At 39.1% G+C, this 15227-nt stretch overlaps 1 protein-coding gene across 4 annotated transcripts in view; it reads left to right on the forward strand.

Moving 5' to 3' along the window:
• The window catches only part of CEP350 (centrosomal protein 350), a 104937-nt gene that overhangs the window by 60998 nt on the left and 28712 nt on the right, over positions 1-15227 (forward strand). For all 4 annotated transcript variants that reach the window (XM_088128492.1, XM_088128493.1, XM_088128491.1 and 1 more), the window contains exons 23-27: positions 1152-1345; positions 5429-5613; positions 6192-6279; positions 12604-12747; positions 13690-13841. In XM_088128492.1, the coding sequence (XP_087984618.1) occupies positions 1152-1345; positions 5429-5613; positions 6192-6279; positions 12604-12747; positions 13690-13841 (763 nt within the window). The remainder of the gene's footprint in view (positions 1-1151; positions 1346-5428; positions 5614-6191; positions 6280-12603; positions 12748-13689; positions 13842-15227) is intronic.

The following is a 15227-nucleotide window of genomic DNA, read 5'->3' on the forward strand; positions in this document are numbered from 1 at the left end:
GGGGACAATGTTTCAGAATGTAAATGTGTGTACAAAACATCTTTTTTTGAATTGTTAAAACAGCTACAACTTTTTCCTGGTCTGTCCAGCTGCTTTGAAAGTTGTCCCAATGTCTGCAAATGCTTCTGTAGGCACAGGCAATGTGCATGCAGAGACAACTGGGAGCAGCTGCTAGAGAAGCTGCATGAGGCAGGAGATATTTGCAGCAGCTTTAATGGTTTGAAAAGAGCTACTACAGGTAGTCCTCAGGTTACGACCACTTCAGTGACCATTCAAAGTTACGATCGTGCTGAACAAGGGGGACTTATGACCAGTCCTTAGAGTTCCGGCCGTTGCAGTGTCCTCGTGGTCACGTGATTGCAGTCTGGGCCCTCGGGTGCCCAGCTTGCGATTATGGTGTCGCAATAAGCAGTGCTCACATGATCGCCAAGCAAAGTCAATGGGGAAGCCAGCAGGGAAAGTCGCAAATCACTCCCATAAGTCACTCCTGATGCTTTTTCTCCCGAGGAGCCCCGCTATGGCATATGAGATACTCGTAGCATTTCCCTGCCCGCACACTGCAGTGGCCCCTGCTGGCCCGCCCACGTTCCATAGCACCCGGCAACAGCCTCCACCGGCCTGCCAGCCCATGCTCAGTAGTGCCCACCCACTGGCTCCCCGTGGCTCCCACTGGCCCACCTGCGCTCAGTAGCAACTGCCCACAGTTTTTGCCCATCAGCCAGCTTGCCTAGGACTCTGGTCATGTGAGGTCCTCTTTTAACAACCCGCACAGTCTCTGGGTTACGATGGCAACCAGGTCTGCCAGGATTGCCATTGCTAAGCGATGTGATCACATGACATCACACTTTACGACTGCATCACTTGGTGATGGAAACTCGAGTCCCAATTAGGGTCATAACCTGAGGACTACCTGTATGTACGTGTTCTTGCACCTTCCCAAAATATCTCTATCAGAGGGTTTACACAGCTCTATTATTATTTTCATAGTAAAGTCAGAAATTTTGATAGTTACACACATCTTTATTTCTGGCCATTCAGTCAGTATTTGTTCATTCTATTTTTGCAACATAATCTTATTTCATAGCATTTTCTTTTCTGTAATGAATTCCACATTGAATTATTTTTCCTCTTCCTGTATTGTGTCTTTTCAGATTCTACCTCTATTGCAACAGAATATTCCCTGAAATTTGATGAATCCATGACAGAAGGTGACATTGAAGAACAATCATTCCGGTCTTTGTTGCCTTCTGAGAGCCACCGCCGGATCAATTTGAAGAAACGAGATCACCAGGTTTATTCTGATGAGGAAGCTTCTCCTGGAAAGCCTACCCTGTCACCTATTAAGGCAAGCTTTCAGTATTCTATAGCTGTTCATTTTTTGGAAACTTAGAATTCACATTGGCCTTTTTTTCCCATTCCCATGGTGATGTCTTTCTTTTTTATAAAAATAGATATATGCATTGTATAGTCATGTTACAAAGCAAGCTACAGTACTGTGCAAAAGTTTTAGGCAGGTGTGAAAAAATGCTATAAAGTAAGAATGCTTTCAAAAATATATATTGTAATTGTTTATGTTTATCAATTTACAAAATGCAAAGTGAGCAAACAGAAGAGAAATCCAAATCAAATCAATATTTGGTGTGACCACCCTTCGCCTCCAAAACAGCTTCAATTCTTCTAGGTACACTTGCACACACTTTTTGAAGGAACTCGGCAGGTAGGTTGTTCCAAACATCTTGGAGAACTAACCATGGATCTCCTATGGATGTATGTTTCTCAAATCCTTCTGCCTCTTCATGTAACAGAATAGACAGACTCGATGTTGAGATCAGGGCTCTGTGGTGGCCAAACCATCACTTCCAGGACTCCTTGTTCTTCTTTACGCTGAAGATAGTTCTTAACGACATTGGCTGTATGTTTGGGGTCATTGTCCTGCTGCAGAATAAATTTGGGGCCAATCACACGCCTCCCTGATTGGTATGGCATGATGGATAAGTATCTGCCTGTATTTCTCAGCATTGAGGACACCATTGATCCTGACCAAATCTCCAACTCCATTTGCAGAAATGCAGCCCCAAACTTGCAAGGAATCTCCACCATGCTTCACTGTTGCCTGCAGACACTTATTATTGTACCACTCTCCAGCCCTTTGGCAAACAAACTGCCTCCTGCTACAGCCAAATATTTCAAATTTTCACTCATCAGTCCAGAGCACCTGCAGCCATTTTTCTGCACCCCAGTTCCTATGTTTTCATGCATAGTTGAGTCACTTAGCCCTGTTTCCATGTCAGAGGTATGGCTTTTTGGCCACAATTCTTCCACGAAGACCACTTCTGGCCAGACTTCTCCAGACAGTAGATGTAGATGGGTGTACCTGAGTCCCTCTGGTTTCTGCCAGTTCTGTGTTGATGGCACTGCTGGACATCTTCCAGTGTCAAAGAGAAGTAAGCATGATGTGTCTTTCATCTGCTGCATTACGTTTCCTTGGCTGACCACTGCGTCTACGGTCCTCGGTGTTGCCTGTTTCTTTGTGCTTCTTCAAAAGAGCTTGAACAGCACATCTTGAAACCCCAGTCTGCTTTGAAATTCTTCCCTGGGAGAGACTTTGCTGATGCAGTCTAATTACCTTGTGTCTTGTTGCTGTGCTCAGTCTTGCCAAGGTGTATGACCTGTGACATGAAACTGTCTTCCACAACCTCACCTTAGTAGCAGAGTCTGGCTGTTCCTCGCCCAGTTTTAAGCCTCCTACACAGCTGTTTCTGTTTCAGTTAATGACTGTGTTTCAACCTACGTATGAAATTGATAATCATTAGCACCTGCTTGGTATAATTGGTTAATCATACACCTGACTAATCCTACAAGATCCCTGACTTTGTGCAAGTGTACAAAGTGTGCAAGTGTAAGAACTGATGCTGTTTTGAAGGCAAAGGGTGGTCACACCAAATATTGCTTTGATTTGGATTTCTCTTCAGTTCGCTCACTTTGCATTTTGTAAATTGATAAACATAAACAATTACAATATATATTTTTGAATGCATTCTTACTTTATAGCATTTTTTCACACCTGCCTAAAACTATTGCACAGTACTGTAAGTCATTTGTGTAAATAGCTGTATCATTAGAAAAAATGAGTGTAAAAAAGCTGTCCAATGAATTGGAGGTTTCAGTTCAGTCTCTCCAGCAGAAATATGTTCATTCATATTATCATCCTGATTCAAAAATGCTTGTTTAGAAATAGATCCAGTTGATTGCGTGGGTATTTAGTCAATGCATATGTGGATTTTATTAATACCTTTCAGTATGAGAGAACAGTAACCATAACTACACCTTCTTAATCTCTCCTAGGAGGGGATGGTTGTTCCATGTACATAGGTTTGCTGTGTTTTTTTACCTGGAAGCCTCAGTGTTCCTTGTAACAACTGCACTATAGAAATTCAATAGTTAAAAATTTCCTCCAGCATGGAAACAGGAAAGAAGAATCCTCTCTAAGAGTATTCTCAAGCATTTTTGTGTACCCACTTCATTACCCAAGACGTAATTGGATAGTTTTCATGGATGACCCTGAGTAAACAAAAGAAATACACCACAAACTAGCACTTGGTAGAGCAGCCACAAAGGCCTTGGAAAAAGTATTCAGATGCCACGATGTCTCTATCCCTACAAACAGAATAGTGCAGGCAGTGGTTTTCTCTGTGATGCTTTATGGAAGCAAAAGTTGGAAGAAACCAAATAGTAAGAGTATTGATACTTTTGAACTTTGGTGTTGGAGAAGACTCCTGAAAATACCATGGACAGCCAAGAAAACAAAGAAATGGATCATTGAAGAAATAAATCCAGAGTTCTCACTAGAGGCACAAATGACTAAGTTCACATTATCATACTTTGGACACATGATATAAATACCTAACTCTCTAGAGCGAAGGCTCTAATGCTGGTAAAGAGGACAACCAGCAGCAAGGTGGATGGACTTAGAGTGGTGACTGTGTACACTGTTTGAAGACCTGAAGGATCAGGTTAGGGACAAATCATCATGGATAAAATCTATCTGGGTGGTCACTAAGAGTCAACACTGACTTGATGGCAGATAATCAGAATGTTTATGTCATAACCAGGAAAGCTCACCTTAAGGAAGTCTTTTGCTTTTTATTCTATCCAAGCCAACCAAATGGTGGAAACAAATTATGTTAAGTTCTGCATATCTGTTGGTCAGCAGGATAACCCTCTTAAAACAGGACAAAATGGATTCAAATTTAGTATAATGGAAGAAGCTAGCAAAAGAAAGATTAAGCAAAAATATTTTGCATTTTGATGTAATCTTGCCCTGTGTCATTTTTAAACTGTTAGAATTTTATGTATATTAGTTTTAGAGGTTTCCATTAAACCATTCTTGTTTTAATTGTTTTACATTTATTGTTAATGATATGTGTAACCCCTCTTGGAAGAACTTTCATCCTAAAAGGTGGAATAATCAACAGAAATAAATAAGTGCATAAGTATGTCCCAAGTTGAATAGCAGTCGCTCACTGAAGGTGACACCATTATCTGACATTCTTTGGACTAATCTGGCTGCTGGATGGCCGCGTAAATACCTGTGAAGGTTCATCATCATTATGTTGACTGCTAAAGATTCAAAGTTTTGCACAAGAATTGCCGTTTTCTTCCCATAAGTCTTTTCATAAAGACTCGAAGAATGAAAAGTATAATCTCTTTCAATGCAGTGGGAATCAATTCAATAAATAATAAAATGCATACTTCATGTAGATTGCTTAAAAAATATGAGTATCTATGGGTGAAATGGATTTATAGAAATCTCTGGAAGCTTGATCTATGAGTAGCTGCCAGCGGTAATAGCTGCCTTAAAACTTTTGATTAAGAGGCATCATTTTGCCAAATACCACTTGCTGAATTAAGTCTTTTAGTAAGGGACATTATAAGACCATTTTATAAGGACAGCAGTATAAGAGGTCAGCTTCTGCTTGTGGTCTTCCTAGAAGCATGCTTTAGACATTATTGTAAATATGCAACACATATAAGATAATAATGGAATTCTTCCCAGGTGCACTGGTTGGAGCCAGGATAATAGGTGCTGGGATACCTTTGCACCTAGAAAATCATGCTTCCCCTTCCTCTCGCACCTCCACTGCAACTTCTGTCAGTGGTCTTATGATCAATTATTCTGTTGCTCCTTGTCTCAAGTTGCTGATTTTCATATTCTCACATATTGCTGTATTAATTGAACATACCAAGTACAATAAAATGTTTGTGTATCTTCACTGTAGGAAAAAGTATTTCTGTGTTAACTCTGGTTATCCAAACAATGGAAATCTAGTAATGCTTAATGTAATCATGTACAATCTGGAAACATTTTGCCCTGGTAAAGAGATTGTGAGTTCTGTGAAAACTACTTTTTATTTTATTTTTTTACCAGGAGCTAAACCTGCCATTTTCAGGAGGACAGGACAGTTTTTCTAAATTTACAATGGAAATGGTACGGCAGTACATGAGAGAAGAAGAAATGCGAGCAGCTCACCAGTCTTCACTGCTCCGACTACGTGAAAAAGCACTTAAAGAGAAAGCTAAGGCTGAACTAGCTTGGCTAGAACATCAGAAAAGGTAAAGAAACCCAGAAACACCAAGGTGTATAGTATAGCCATGAGTTTTACCCACCCTAGGGATTTCAGACTTTTTGCATTTATGTCAAATTCTTATTGCAATGTTTAATGAATGCCATGAAAGAGATAGCAAGCAAAGGAGAGTCCCTTGCAATTTTAATGTGATCATGATGTTTAATTTAATTTTGTTTTTGTTTTGTTCTCCCACTCCTCCCCCCTTTCTTTGTGTTTTGACTATATATATTACATCATTTTGAGGTTATTTTCTCAAATGAAGTCTTCTTTCTTAAAAAGACTGTTCAAATACAGTTTTGCTTCTTTGATTACTTATACTTTTCATATAATATGTATATACAAAATTATATATTTAATTATGTCACCCACTTCACATCTAAGGTTTTTAAACAAATGTTGAATAGCTTCCAAATTTCTTTATGCATTTGCTGACATTGAGATAAAAGCTAAAGACAGCTACATTTTATCAATAGTATAAAACAATCATGAAAACCAAGAAGCAACAAAAACGAGGGCAAGTAATTCAGTGGAAGAAATTTAATTTTTCTGCTACTGATTTCTTAGACATTTACGAGATAAAGGGGAAGATGATAAAATGCCACCTATCCGAAAAAGACAACGTGGCCTGCTTCTTAAGCTTCAGCAGGAGAAGGTAAGCACTACTTTTCAGTTTGATTGCTTTGAGCTGCCTCATAGGTGGGAGTGCCTGGCCAATCTTGGCTATTCTCAGAAGCTAAACAGGACTGGCCATTGTTAGTACTTGGACAGGGGACCTCCCAAGAATTCCAGGGACCTAGATTAGATTGGGTAGTAAAAAAACAAACCAACCAACCCACCATCCTGGAAGGAGGCGCTGTGAAACCACTTCTGTAACCCTGTCAAGAAAATAGAATGGATGGAGGAGCTGAGCTTCACGTTTTTACTTTACTTTGAGATAGTTCTTACTCAGTTAATTCTGAAACAGACTGTCAGTTAGGGATACAAATGTTCTGAAAGTCATAATATTTAAAGTCATAATTTGTACAAATAACAGTACAAATAACTGGTTTATTTATTAAGATTGTACAATAGATTTATGGGGGGGTTGCTTTATGTAGCAAACTCAAAAATGTTTTGCTTTATATACTTCATTTTTATTTCCATTTCTCTTACTGTTAACATAGATAATAGTCATTGTAAAAGCTTAATTAGTTCAGAAGTACTTATCTTCCCTGGGAATTTATTTAATTCTTCTTCTTTTCTCTTTATTTCATCCAAAATAGCTTGTATTTTTTCTTGACTCTTCTTTTTAAGTTCATATTATGTTGTATAAAATAACCTCTTTTAAAAGTGTTACTTGCATTCCAAACCATTCTTAAATCAGTGCCTTTACCTAAATTATTTTCAAAAAATTATTTTAATTTCTTTTTCCAATCCTCCACTATTCCTTCTTCTGTAGCAACATTTGGTTTTGTCTCCATCTAAAAGAATTAGATTTTCTTTTATAAACCATACTCACAGGATTATGTTCTGAAAAAGTCTTTGGTAATATGTCTACTTTAGAAACCTTAGTAGCCAAATTCTTTGAACTCCAAATCATATCTATTCTTGAAAAGGATCGATGTCTTTCGGAAAAGTAGGTATACTCTCCTGAATTGCCATTTTTCTGTCTCCATATATCAACCAGCCCTAAATTGTCCATCAAATCAAAGAAAATCTTTTGTAACTTGCCTTGAATGATTTTAATAGTTTTCTCAGAAGTCCTGTCCAGTTACGGAGAGATCACTCAATTGCAATCACCCATCAAACACCAATTTTCATAAGAGAAATCTATTAATCTCTCCATAAGTAGTTTATAAACAATATTTTGTCCTGATTTGGGGCATAAATTCCCAGTATCAAAGTCTTAGTCCCATGCAAATTAACTTCCACCCCAACAAATCTACCATGCCCATCAGTCAAGTTCTGGTTTTAGTTGGGGATTTATATACAAAGCAACTCCTTCCTTCCTTCCTTCCTTCCTTCCTTCCTTAATAAATTCTTTGCCCAAATTTTTATAAATCACGTATTTTGTTCTTTTTTCTAATAAATATGTCTTCTAGGCAAATTATATCTTGTTTTAATTTTTTTCAAACAATGATTTCTTCCTCTTATGAGGACCATTTGCTCCATTTATATTCCATGTTAAGCATTTTTAATCCATATTCAAGCAAAAAATTTAGAAAAAATTAATACCTGTAGCGCCTAGTTCAGTATCATCCCGTTCAGTTTTCTGTTGCACCTGTTGGAATTTTTGTGTACTTTCCTCTGACACCACCATTTGAATCTCCTTCAATTCCTCTTTGAATTTTTCTAGAAATTTCCTTGTCTTCTGGGCAGAATTTAGTTGATACCTCGGCTGTTTAAAAGTAGAAATCACACCTTCCAATTCGTCCCATCAAAATGGGATTTTTTTCTGCTTTGATGTCTCAATGAAATAAGAATACTCGTTTCTCTTGTGCTGAATTCTAATAGGAATTTCTTTAAGAACAATTACATCTGTATTATTCATCTTCAGTCTTGTATTAAAATGCTGCTGCAAAACTTGATCCCTTGTCTTCTTCCTGACAAAGTGCACCAAAACATCCCTTGGAACATTTCTTGTTCTTGGAAATCTTGTATTTATTCTATATACTTTATTAATTTCTGCCTCTGTATCCTTCTCATCCCTATCCAAAAAATCTGCTAAGAGCTTTATGTTGGATCATTCCAAATTATCTGTTGACAAACTCTTGTGTTTTCTTTAGTGTTATTCACGTGCATGGCAATCATTGCTACGAGGCCGGTCCTGGGATACCGGAAAAACCAGATCTCATCATAACTTGCACTAATATCATATGTATTTATTCAAACAAGTATAACCTTCATTAGACTGCAGTAATATATTAATAATTTCAATTAACATTTATGTAAATTAATGAATATATAACATATTTTCTCTCAATCAGATTTATAATATAGGATGGTATCCAGTACTGGCCATCCAAATGTCTAAATAGACTTTTATTGTAAAATATATGGTGAGAAAATGTCAATTTTGACCAGTAAAGTGACACTTCTATAATTCAGCCCTTCAGGAAATATTCTGAGAGTGAAGACTATGCTCTATGGCAAGTCCAGATTAACAACTATATATTATTAACATCATCATCATCACCATCATCATCCCAAGAACACGAATGAGGCAATCCAGTACAGTTCAGTTCCTTTATTAGCTTGCACATAATAGAATCTTGCCAAACTAAACCTATGCTAAAGCAACTAGTGGATATACCTTGTGAGACTCTAGGGAGGAGCCAGCCTCATCCTCTTCGTCTTCCCACACTGTTGTTGTGGGCTAAGGAGGCGCTTGCTGTGGAATGTCTCTCCCCTCTCCTGACAACTTTGAACCTCCATTCCAGAATCTTCCCCGTTCATACCATCCATAACATTTTTTTATATATGGTAGTGTGCAAAGGTTTTAGGCAGGTGTGAAAAAATGCTATAAAGTAAGAATGCATTCAAAAATATATATTGTAATTGTTTATGTTTATCAATTTACAAAATGCAAAGTGAGCGAACTGAAGAGAAATCCAAATCAAAGCAATATTTGGTGTGACCACCCTTTGCCTTCAAAACAGCATCAGTTCTTACACTTGCACACTTTGTACACTTGCACAAAGTCAGGGATCTTGTAGGATTAGAGTCAGGTGTATGATTAACCAATTATACCAAGCAGGTGCTAATGATTATCAATTTCATACGTAGGTTGAAACACAGTCATTAACTGAAACAGAAACAGCTGTGTAGGAGGCTTAAAACTGGGCGAGGAACAGCCAGACTCTGCTACTAAGGTGAGGTTGTGGAAGACAGTTTCATGTCACAGGTCATACACCTTGGCAAGACTGAGCACAGCAACAAGACACAAGGTAGTTAGACTGCATCAGCAAAGTCTCTCCCAGGGAAGAATTTCAAAGCAGACTGGGGTTTCAAGATGTGCTGTTCAAGCTCTTTTGAAGAAGCACAAAGAAACAGGCAACACCGAGGACCGTAGACGCAGTGGTCAGCCAAGGAAACGTAATGCAGCAGATGAAAGACACATCATGCTTACTTCTCTTTGACACTGGAAGATGTCCAGCAGTGCCATCAACACAGAACTGGCAGAAACCAGAGGGACTCAGGTACACCCATCTACTGTCTGGAGAAGTCTGGCCAGAAGTGGTCTTCGTGGAAGAATTGTGGCCAAAAAGCCATACCTCCGACATGGAAACAAGGCTAAGTGACTCAACTATGCATGAAAACATAGGAACTGGGGTGCAGAAAAATGGCTGCAGGTGCTCTGGACTGATGAGTGAAAATTTGAAATATTTGGCTGTAGCAGGAGGCAGTTTGTTTGCCAAAGGGCTGGAGAGTGGTACAATAATAAGTGTCTGCAGGCAACAGTGAAGCATGGTGGAGGTTCCTTGCAAGTTTGGGGCTGCATTTCTGCAAATGGAGTTGGAGATTTGGTCAGGATCAATGGTGTCCTCAATGCTGAGAAATACAGGCAGATACTTATCCATCATGCCATACCATCAGGGAGGCGTGTGATTGGCCCCAAATTTATTCTGCAGCAGGACAATGACCCCAAACATACAGCCAATGTCGTTAAGAACTATCTTCAGCATAAAGAACAAGGAGTCCTGGAAGTGATGGTTTGGCCACCACAGAGCCCTGATCTCAACATCGAGTCTGTCTGTTCTGTTACATGAAGAGGCAGAAGGATTTGAGAAACATACATCCACAGGAGATCCGTGGTTAGTTCTCCAAGATGTTTGGAACAACCTACCTGCCGAGTTCCTTCAAAAAGTGTGTGCAAGTGTACCTAGAAGAATTGAAGCTGTTTTGGAGGCGAAGGGTGGTCACACCAAATATTGATTTGATTTGGATTTCTCTTCTGTTTGCTCACTTTGCATTTTGTAAATTGATAAGCATAAATGATTACAATATATATTTTTGAAAGCATTCTTACTTTACAGCATTTTTTCACACCTGCCTAAAACTTTTGCATAGTAGTTGTGTGTGTGTGTGTGTGTGTGTGTGTGTGTGTGTTTCGTCAACTCAAGGCGGCAAATGTATCTAATCCTGCGGCTTTCTATTCTCCTCACAGCAACCACCCTGTGAGGCGGGTTGGGCTGAGACACATTGACTGGCCCAAAGTCACCCAGCCAGCTTTTATGCCAAAGGCAGGCCTTGAACTCTCAGTCTCCTGGTTTCTAGGCCAGTACCTTCAGAGAACAAAGTTCACCTTCACAGAATGTATCATTGATATCTCCTTGTTCTTTTTGTAGTTCTGTGATCTTCTTAAAATCTGTGCAGGTATTGTTTGTGGAATTTCAGATGGAATATAGGTAGTCCTCACTTAATGACTATTTGTTCAGTGACTGTTCAAAGTTATGGCCGTTGCAGCACCCCCGCAGCCACAGATCAAAATTCAGGCAGCCCACCCACATTTACAACCACAGTGTGCACTTCAGCTCTCCCCACCCATCTATCTCCACTCACATCTCTCCCCTTTTGGCCACCCTGCACACCACCACCTACCCCTGCTGCCCCCAGTTGACCTTCACTGTCTTCTTCCTCCCACTGCTGATGAGGTGTGCCTGGCTGAGGCAGCTGCTGACTCTTTGCAAGGCCTCCTTGTGGCCTCCCCAAAGCCTCAGGACCTCTGAAGGGCCAGCAGCTGCTTTTGCCAGGCATGCCTCATCAGCAGCGGGAGGAAGAAGACAGTGAAGGTCAGCAGGGGGCAGCAGGAGTAGGCAGTCAAGGTGGCGGAGTGCAGGGCAGCCAAAGTGGCAGAGTTAGGGGGGAAATAAGCAGGTGGGGGTAAATGAAACACAGGCGAGCGCAGCAGGGCAGGAGAAGCATGAGGTCCTCACCTAACGACAGTGCGGTCCTGACCGCAACCAGGACTACTGGAACTGCCATCACTAAGTGGTGTGGTCACATGATATATTGCCTAACAACAACATTGCTCAGCGATGGAAATTCTGGTCCCAATTAGGGTTGTTAAGGGGGGACTATCAGTAAAGCTGTTGCGGCTAAAAGAAAAGTCACTTATCTGAGAATCTAAATGTAAAGGGGAGGGTGGATCTTAGTCTTTGTGCCAAATCATACATTTGCAAAGGAGGACAAATTATTTTATAGAAAGCAAACCAGTAATGCTCCATACAGAGAAAACACATGTATACTATTCCTCACCCCCACACTAATCCTAACTATTACAGAATGTGAAAGAAAATTCTTAATTAAACTAACTTTTTTTAAAGAAGTCATAGACCAGGACCATTGCCCTTTGCAAGGAGATTTCCTGAAGCAAATGAGTACCAATGAGCACTACTTTGGGGTGTCCAGGCTTTAGTAAATGTCCCTGCTCACAAGCTTTGAATCTGAAGTGAGAAAACAAGAAGGCAGTTGAAGAGCAATGAGTAAAGGAAATTGAAAGCTGAAGATTCTGCATCTTAATTATAATTTTAGTTTTAAAAAATTTAATTATAACTTTAGATTGTTCTAACTTGTCCTAGGAAAACTCTTTTTAAAAGCATGTGCTGCTTTTTAAAAGTAGCAAAAAATCAGATAAGATGATACACTAAATTCAGAAAAAGAATAGAGAGGGAGAAACCAAAATCATGGTAAGTTCTAAGCAGTGCAGTAGAGAAAATTGGTATGGGAAAGAAGAGAGAACATTTACATTTTACCTAGAAGATTAGATCCAGCAGTGAAAGGAAAATTAATAAGATGACAGTATAGATGCAGAAGAAGGAAAGAGTGGAGAGATCTTTGGGGATCACGGGTAAACCTCTGATAAAAGCAACAAGCAGAAAATGGTAAGCTGTGGCAGAGTAAAGAATAAAAATGAAAAACTAAGGACGTTTAAGAGGTACGCTAATGAGGAAATAACAGCTCCTTTTGTTTTGTTTTCTCCTGTTTATCCATAAAGGCAGAAATTAAGCGCCTTCAGGAAGCTAACAAGGCAGCTCGGAAGGAGAGGCAACTGATCCTTAAACAGCAGGAAGAAATTGAGCGGATACGCCAAACCACTATGAAATTACAGGAAAAACTCAAGTCTGCAGGAGAAAATAAGGTGATAAGTTACACTGCGGCTAGCCTGCTTATTTTATTTATACAGTTGACGTTCTCAAATGAAACAGCATTTTTATTTGAAGAATGAAATTTGTGAAGTTCTTAGGATACTTCTTCGATTTGGGGTTAGCTTGCGACAGCACTGAACGAGTGGTACTTATGACTGGTCCTCGAAGTTCCAGCTGTTCCAGTGTCCCTGCCATCATGTGATCGCGATCTGGGCGCTCAGCAATTGGCCTGGATTTCCAACCATCACATGTGTCCCATGGTCACGTGATTGAGATTTGTGACCATCCCTGCTGGTTTCCCACAAGAAAGTCAGTGGGGAAGCTGGTAGGAAGACGGAAGTCACAGTCACATGAAGCCCTTGCTTAATGGCCCACACGGTCCTTCCTTAATGATGGTAACCAGGAGCTGCCAGAACTGCCGTTGCTAAGTGGCACGGTCTTGTGACTTCGTACTTTACAACCACATTGCTTAGCGATGGAAATTCTGGTCCCAATTACCATTGTTAAGTGAGGACTACCTGTATAGAAGTTTTCAAAACAGAGTGTCAGACTTTCTTCCATGGAGTCTGGACTGGAAACAGTTAATCCAGGGAACAAGAATCAAAAACCTCTGGTTAATAATATTTATTAAATGTTATACTACAAGATTTCCAGCTCTGCTTTCAAATTAGAAACCTATATATAGGCAATACATAAGGCAAAACTCTTATCCATTTGCTTCTATTCTTTCTGTCCAGAAGGCTTGCAAACTTCACAAAGAGTTCTCTGTCCCCGTCTTGATAACTGTCAGCCCTTTTATCAGTATCAGAAGTAACTCTTCCACAGAAATACAGAAGAAAATTTTAATTGTCTCATTTGAGCATATGACAAATCTAAGACCTAGCATAGCATTCATCTCACTTCTTTATTAACTGACTTCTATTTGTTCATTTTAGGAACACCGCAGTGAAGATGATAAAAAACAAGCACATTCTTCAAGCCCTCTGCCAACTGATGCAGAGGCCTCTAGCCCTTCCTCCATTTCCAGCTCTGAGACAAGTAGCATCATGCAGAAATTAAAGAAAATGCGGAGACGAATGGATGAGAAGTAATTTGTATTTTGTTTTATTGCTAATAGAAATGGCTTCCAACGGCTATTGTGGAATTTCAGCTTAGTTAGTCTTGATGGTGGCTTGGCAGCTTAAATATATTAATTAATATGAACATACAGCACTGCCTTTCTATCATGAATAGGTGTGAAAAACTAAGGTTCTTAATACCTGAAATAATTAACTGGTAATGCTGGGGAATGAACCCAGGATCTTCTGCATGCAAAGCGTATGTACTACCATTGAATCTGTGTATGTGCCCCTTCTTGTAATTGGTGCAGTAGCTACAGACCAGAGTTTTACATACACAGGCATATTACTTCAATGCAGCATGTTCGCTGTGTAATATAATGTTTGTCTTTATACAGCTGATAAAAAGGTTGCCTTTCTTTTCGAATTATCTTCAAACAAAATATATTCTTACGCCTGAAAATTCAACTTGATCCGAAGAAAAATGGATTCATAGTATAGTATGTTGGAATTTGAAGCTGTGTATCTAACTAAATTGCAATTTTGTGGAAAAAAAATGTTTTTTGTAATATTAGACACCTCTCAACTGTGAAAAATGTGCAGCTAATATTTCCTTCACAACAAAAGGAAGACATGGTAGTAGTTGTGGCAGATAGCCACTAAAGTGACAGATTCGCTAAAGTGACAGATTCAGTCATAAAAAAGTTTGTTTGCATGGTATTTAAGTATGCATGTAGGACATTGGTATATATTCCTGAGTTTCATCAGTAGAATATGATTTTCGGTAATTATCACAGCCCTTCAAAAAGGTATTCTGAAGATATGAAAATTGTATGGATTTTGGAATATCTTAAGGGCTTGGAAGTTCTAGTCACAATAATTTTTTAAGGGTCCCAATCTATAATAGAAGAAAAATAATATGGTGGTGAAAAGCAGTTTCTTTCTCTGGTTTCCAAGATTATGGAGCAGCAGCAGTTACTCTTCGCTTTGTTAAAAGAAATGTATTGCCAGTGTTTCAATTTAGTGAAGCTTTTGAACATGTATTTAGGGCGCGGATAGAAATCTTAGCAAGATAAAGATAAAAATGCCAAATAATGTAGAAACATGTAGAATATTATGCTAGTTTGGGAAAACTATAAAAAAGATAGCATAACTGTTTTACAATATTAAATGCCATGGATGAGTTGGACGATGATGCTTAACATTTCTCCAGTTTGTTTTTGATAATAGAGATTGTAGGAAGTACCACAATTGATCTTTGGATAAAGAAGACAAAAGGGTTATCTAATGGTTTGCATGTGAATAGGAGCATGCTCTGTCAAAGAATTAACCTCTTTTGATATTAGTTATGACTTTACCTTCGTAAATTCTTAACTTCTTTCTTTATTAGCAGTGGCTTCTACTTTCTAAAAGCT

This window comes from Python bivittatus, unplaced genomic scaffold (assembly GCF_059951505.1).
Source record: "Python bivittatus isolate LINGU-HERP-01145 unplaced genomic scaffold, Pbiv_v1 ctg000700_np1212, whole genome shotgun sequence".
NCBI classification, from domain to species: Eukaryota; Metazoa; Chordata; class Lepidosauria; order Squamata; family Pythonidae; genus Python; species Python bivittatus.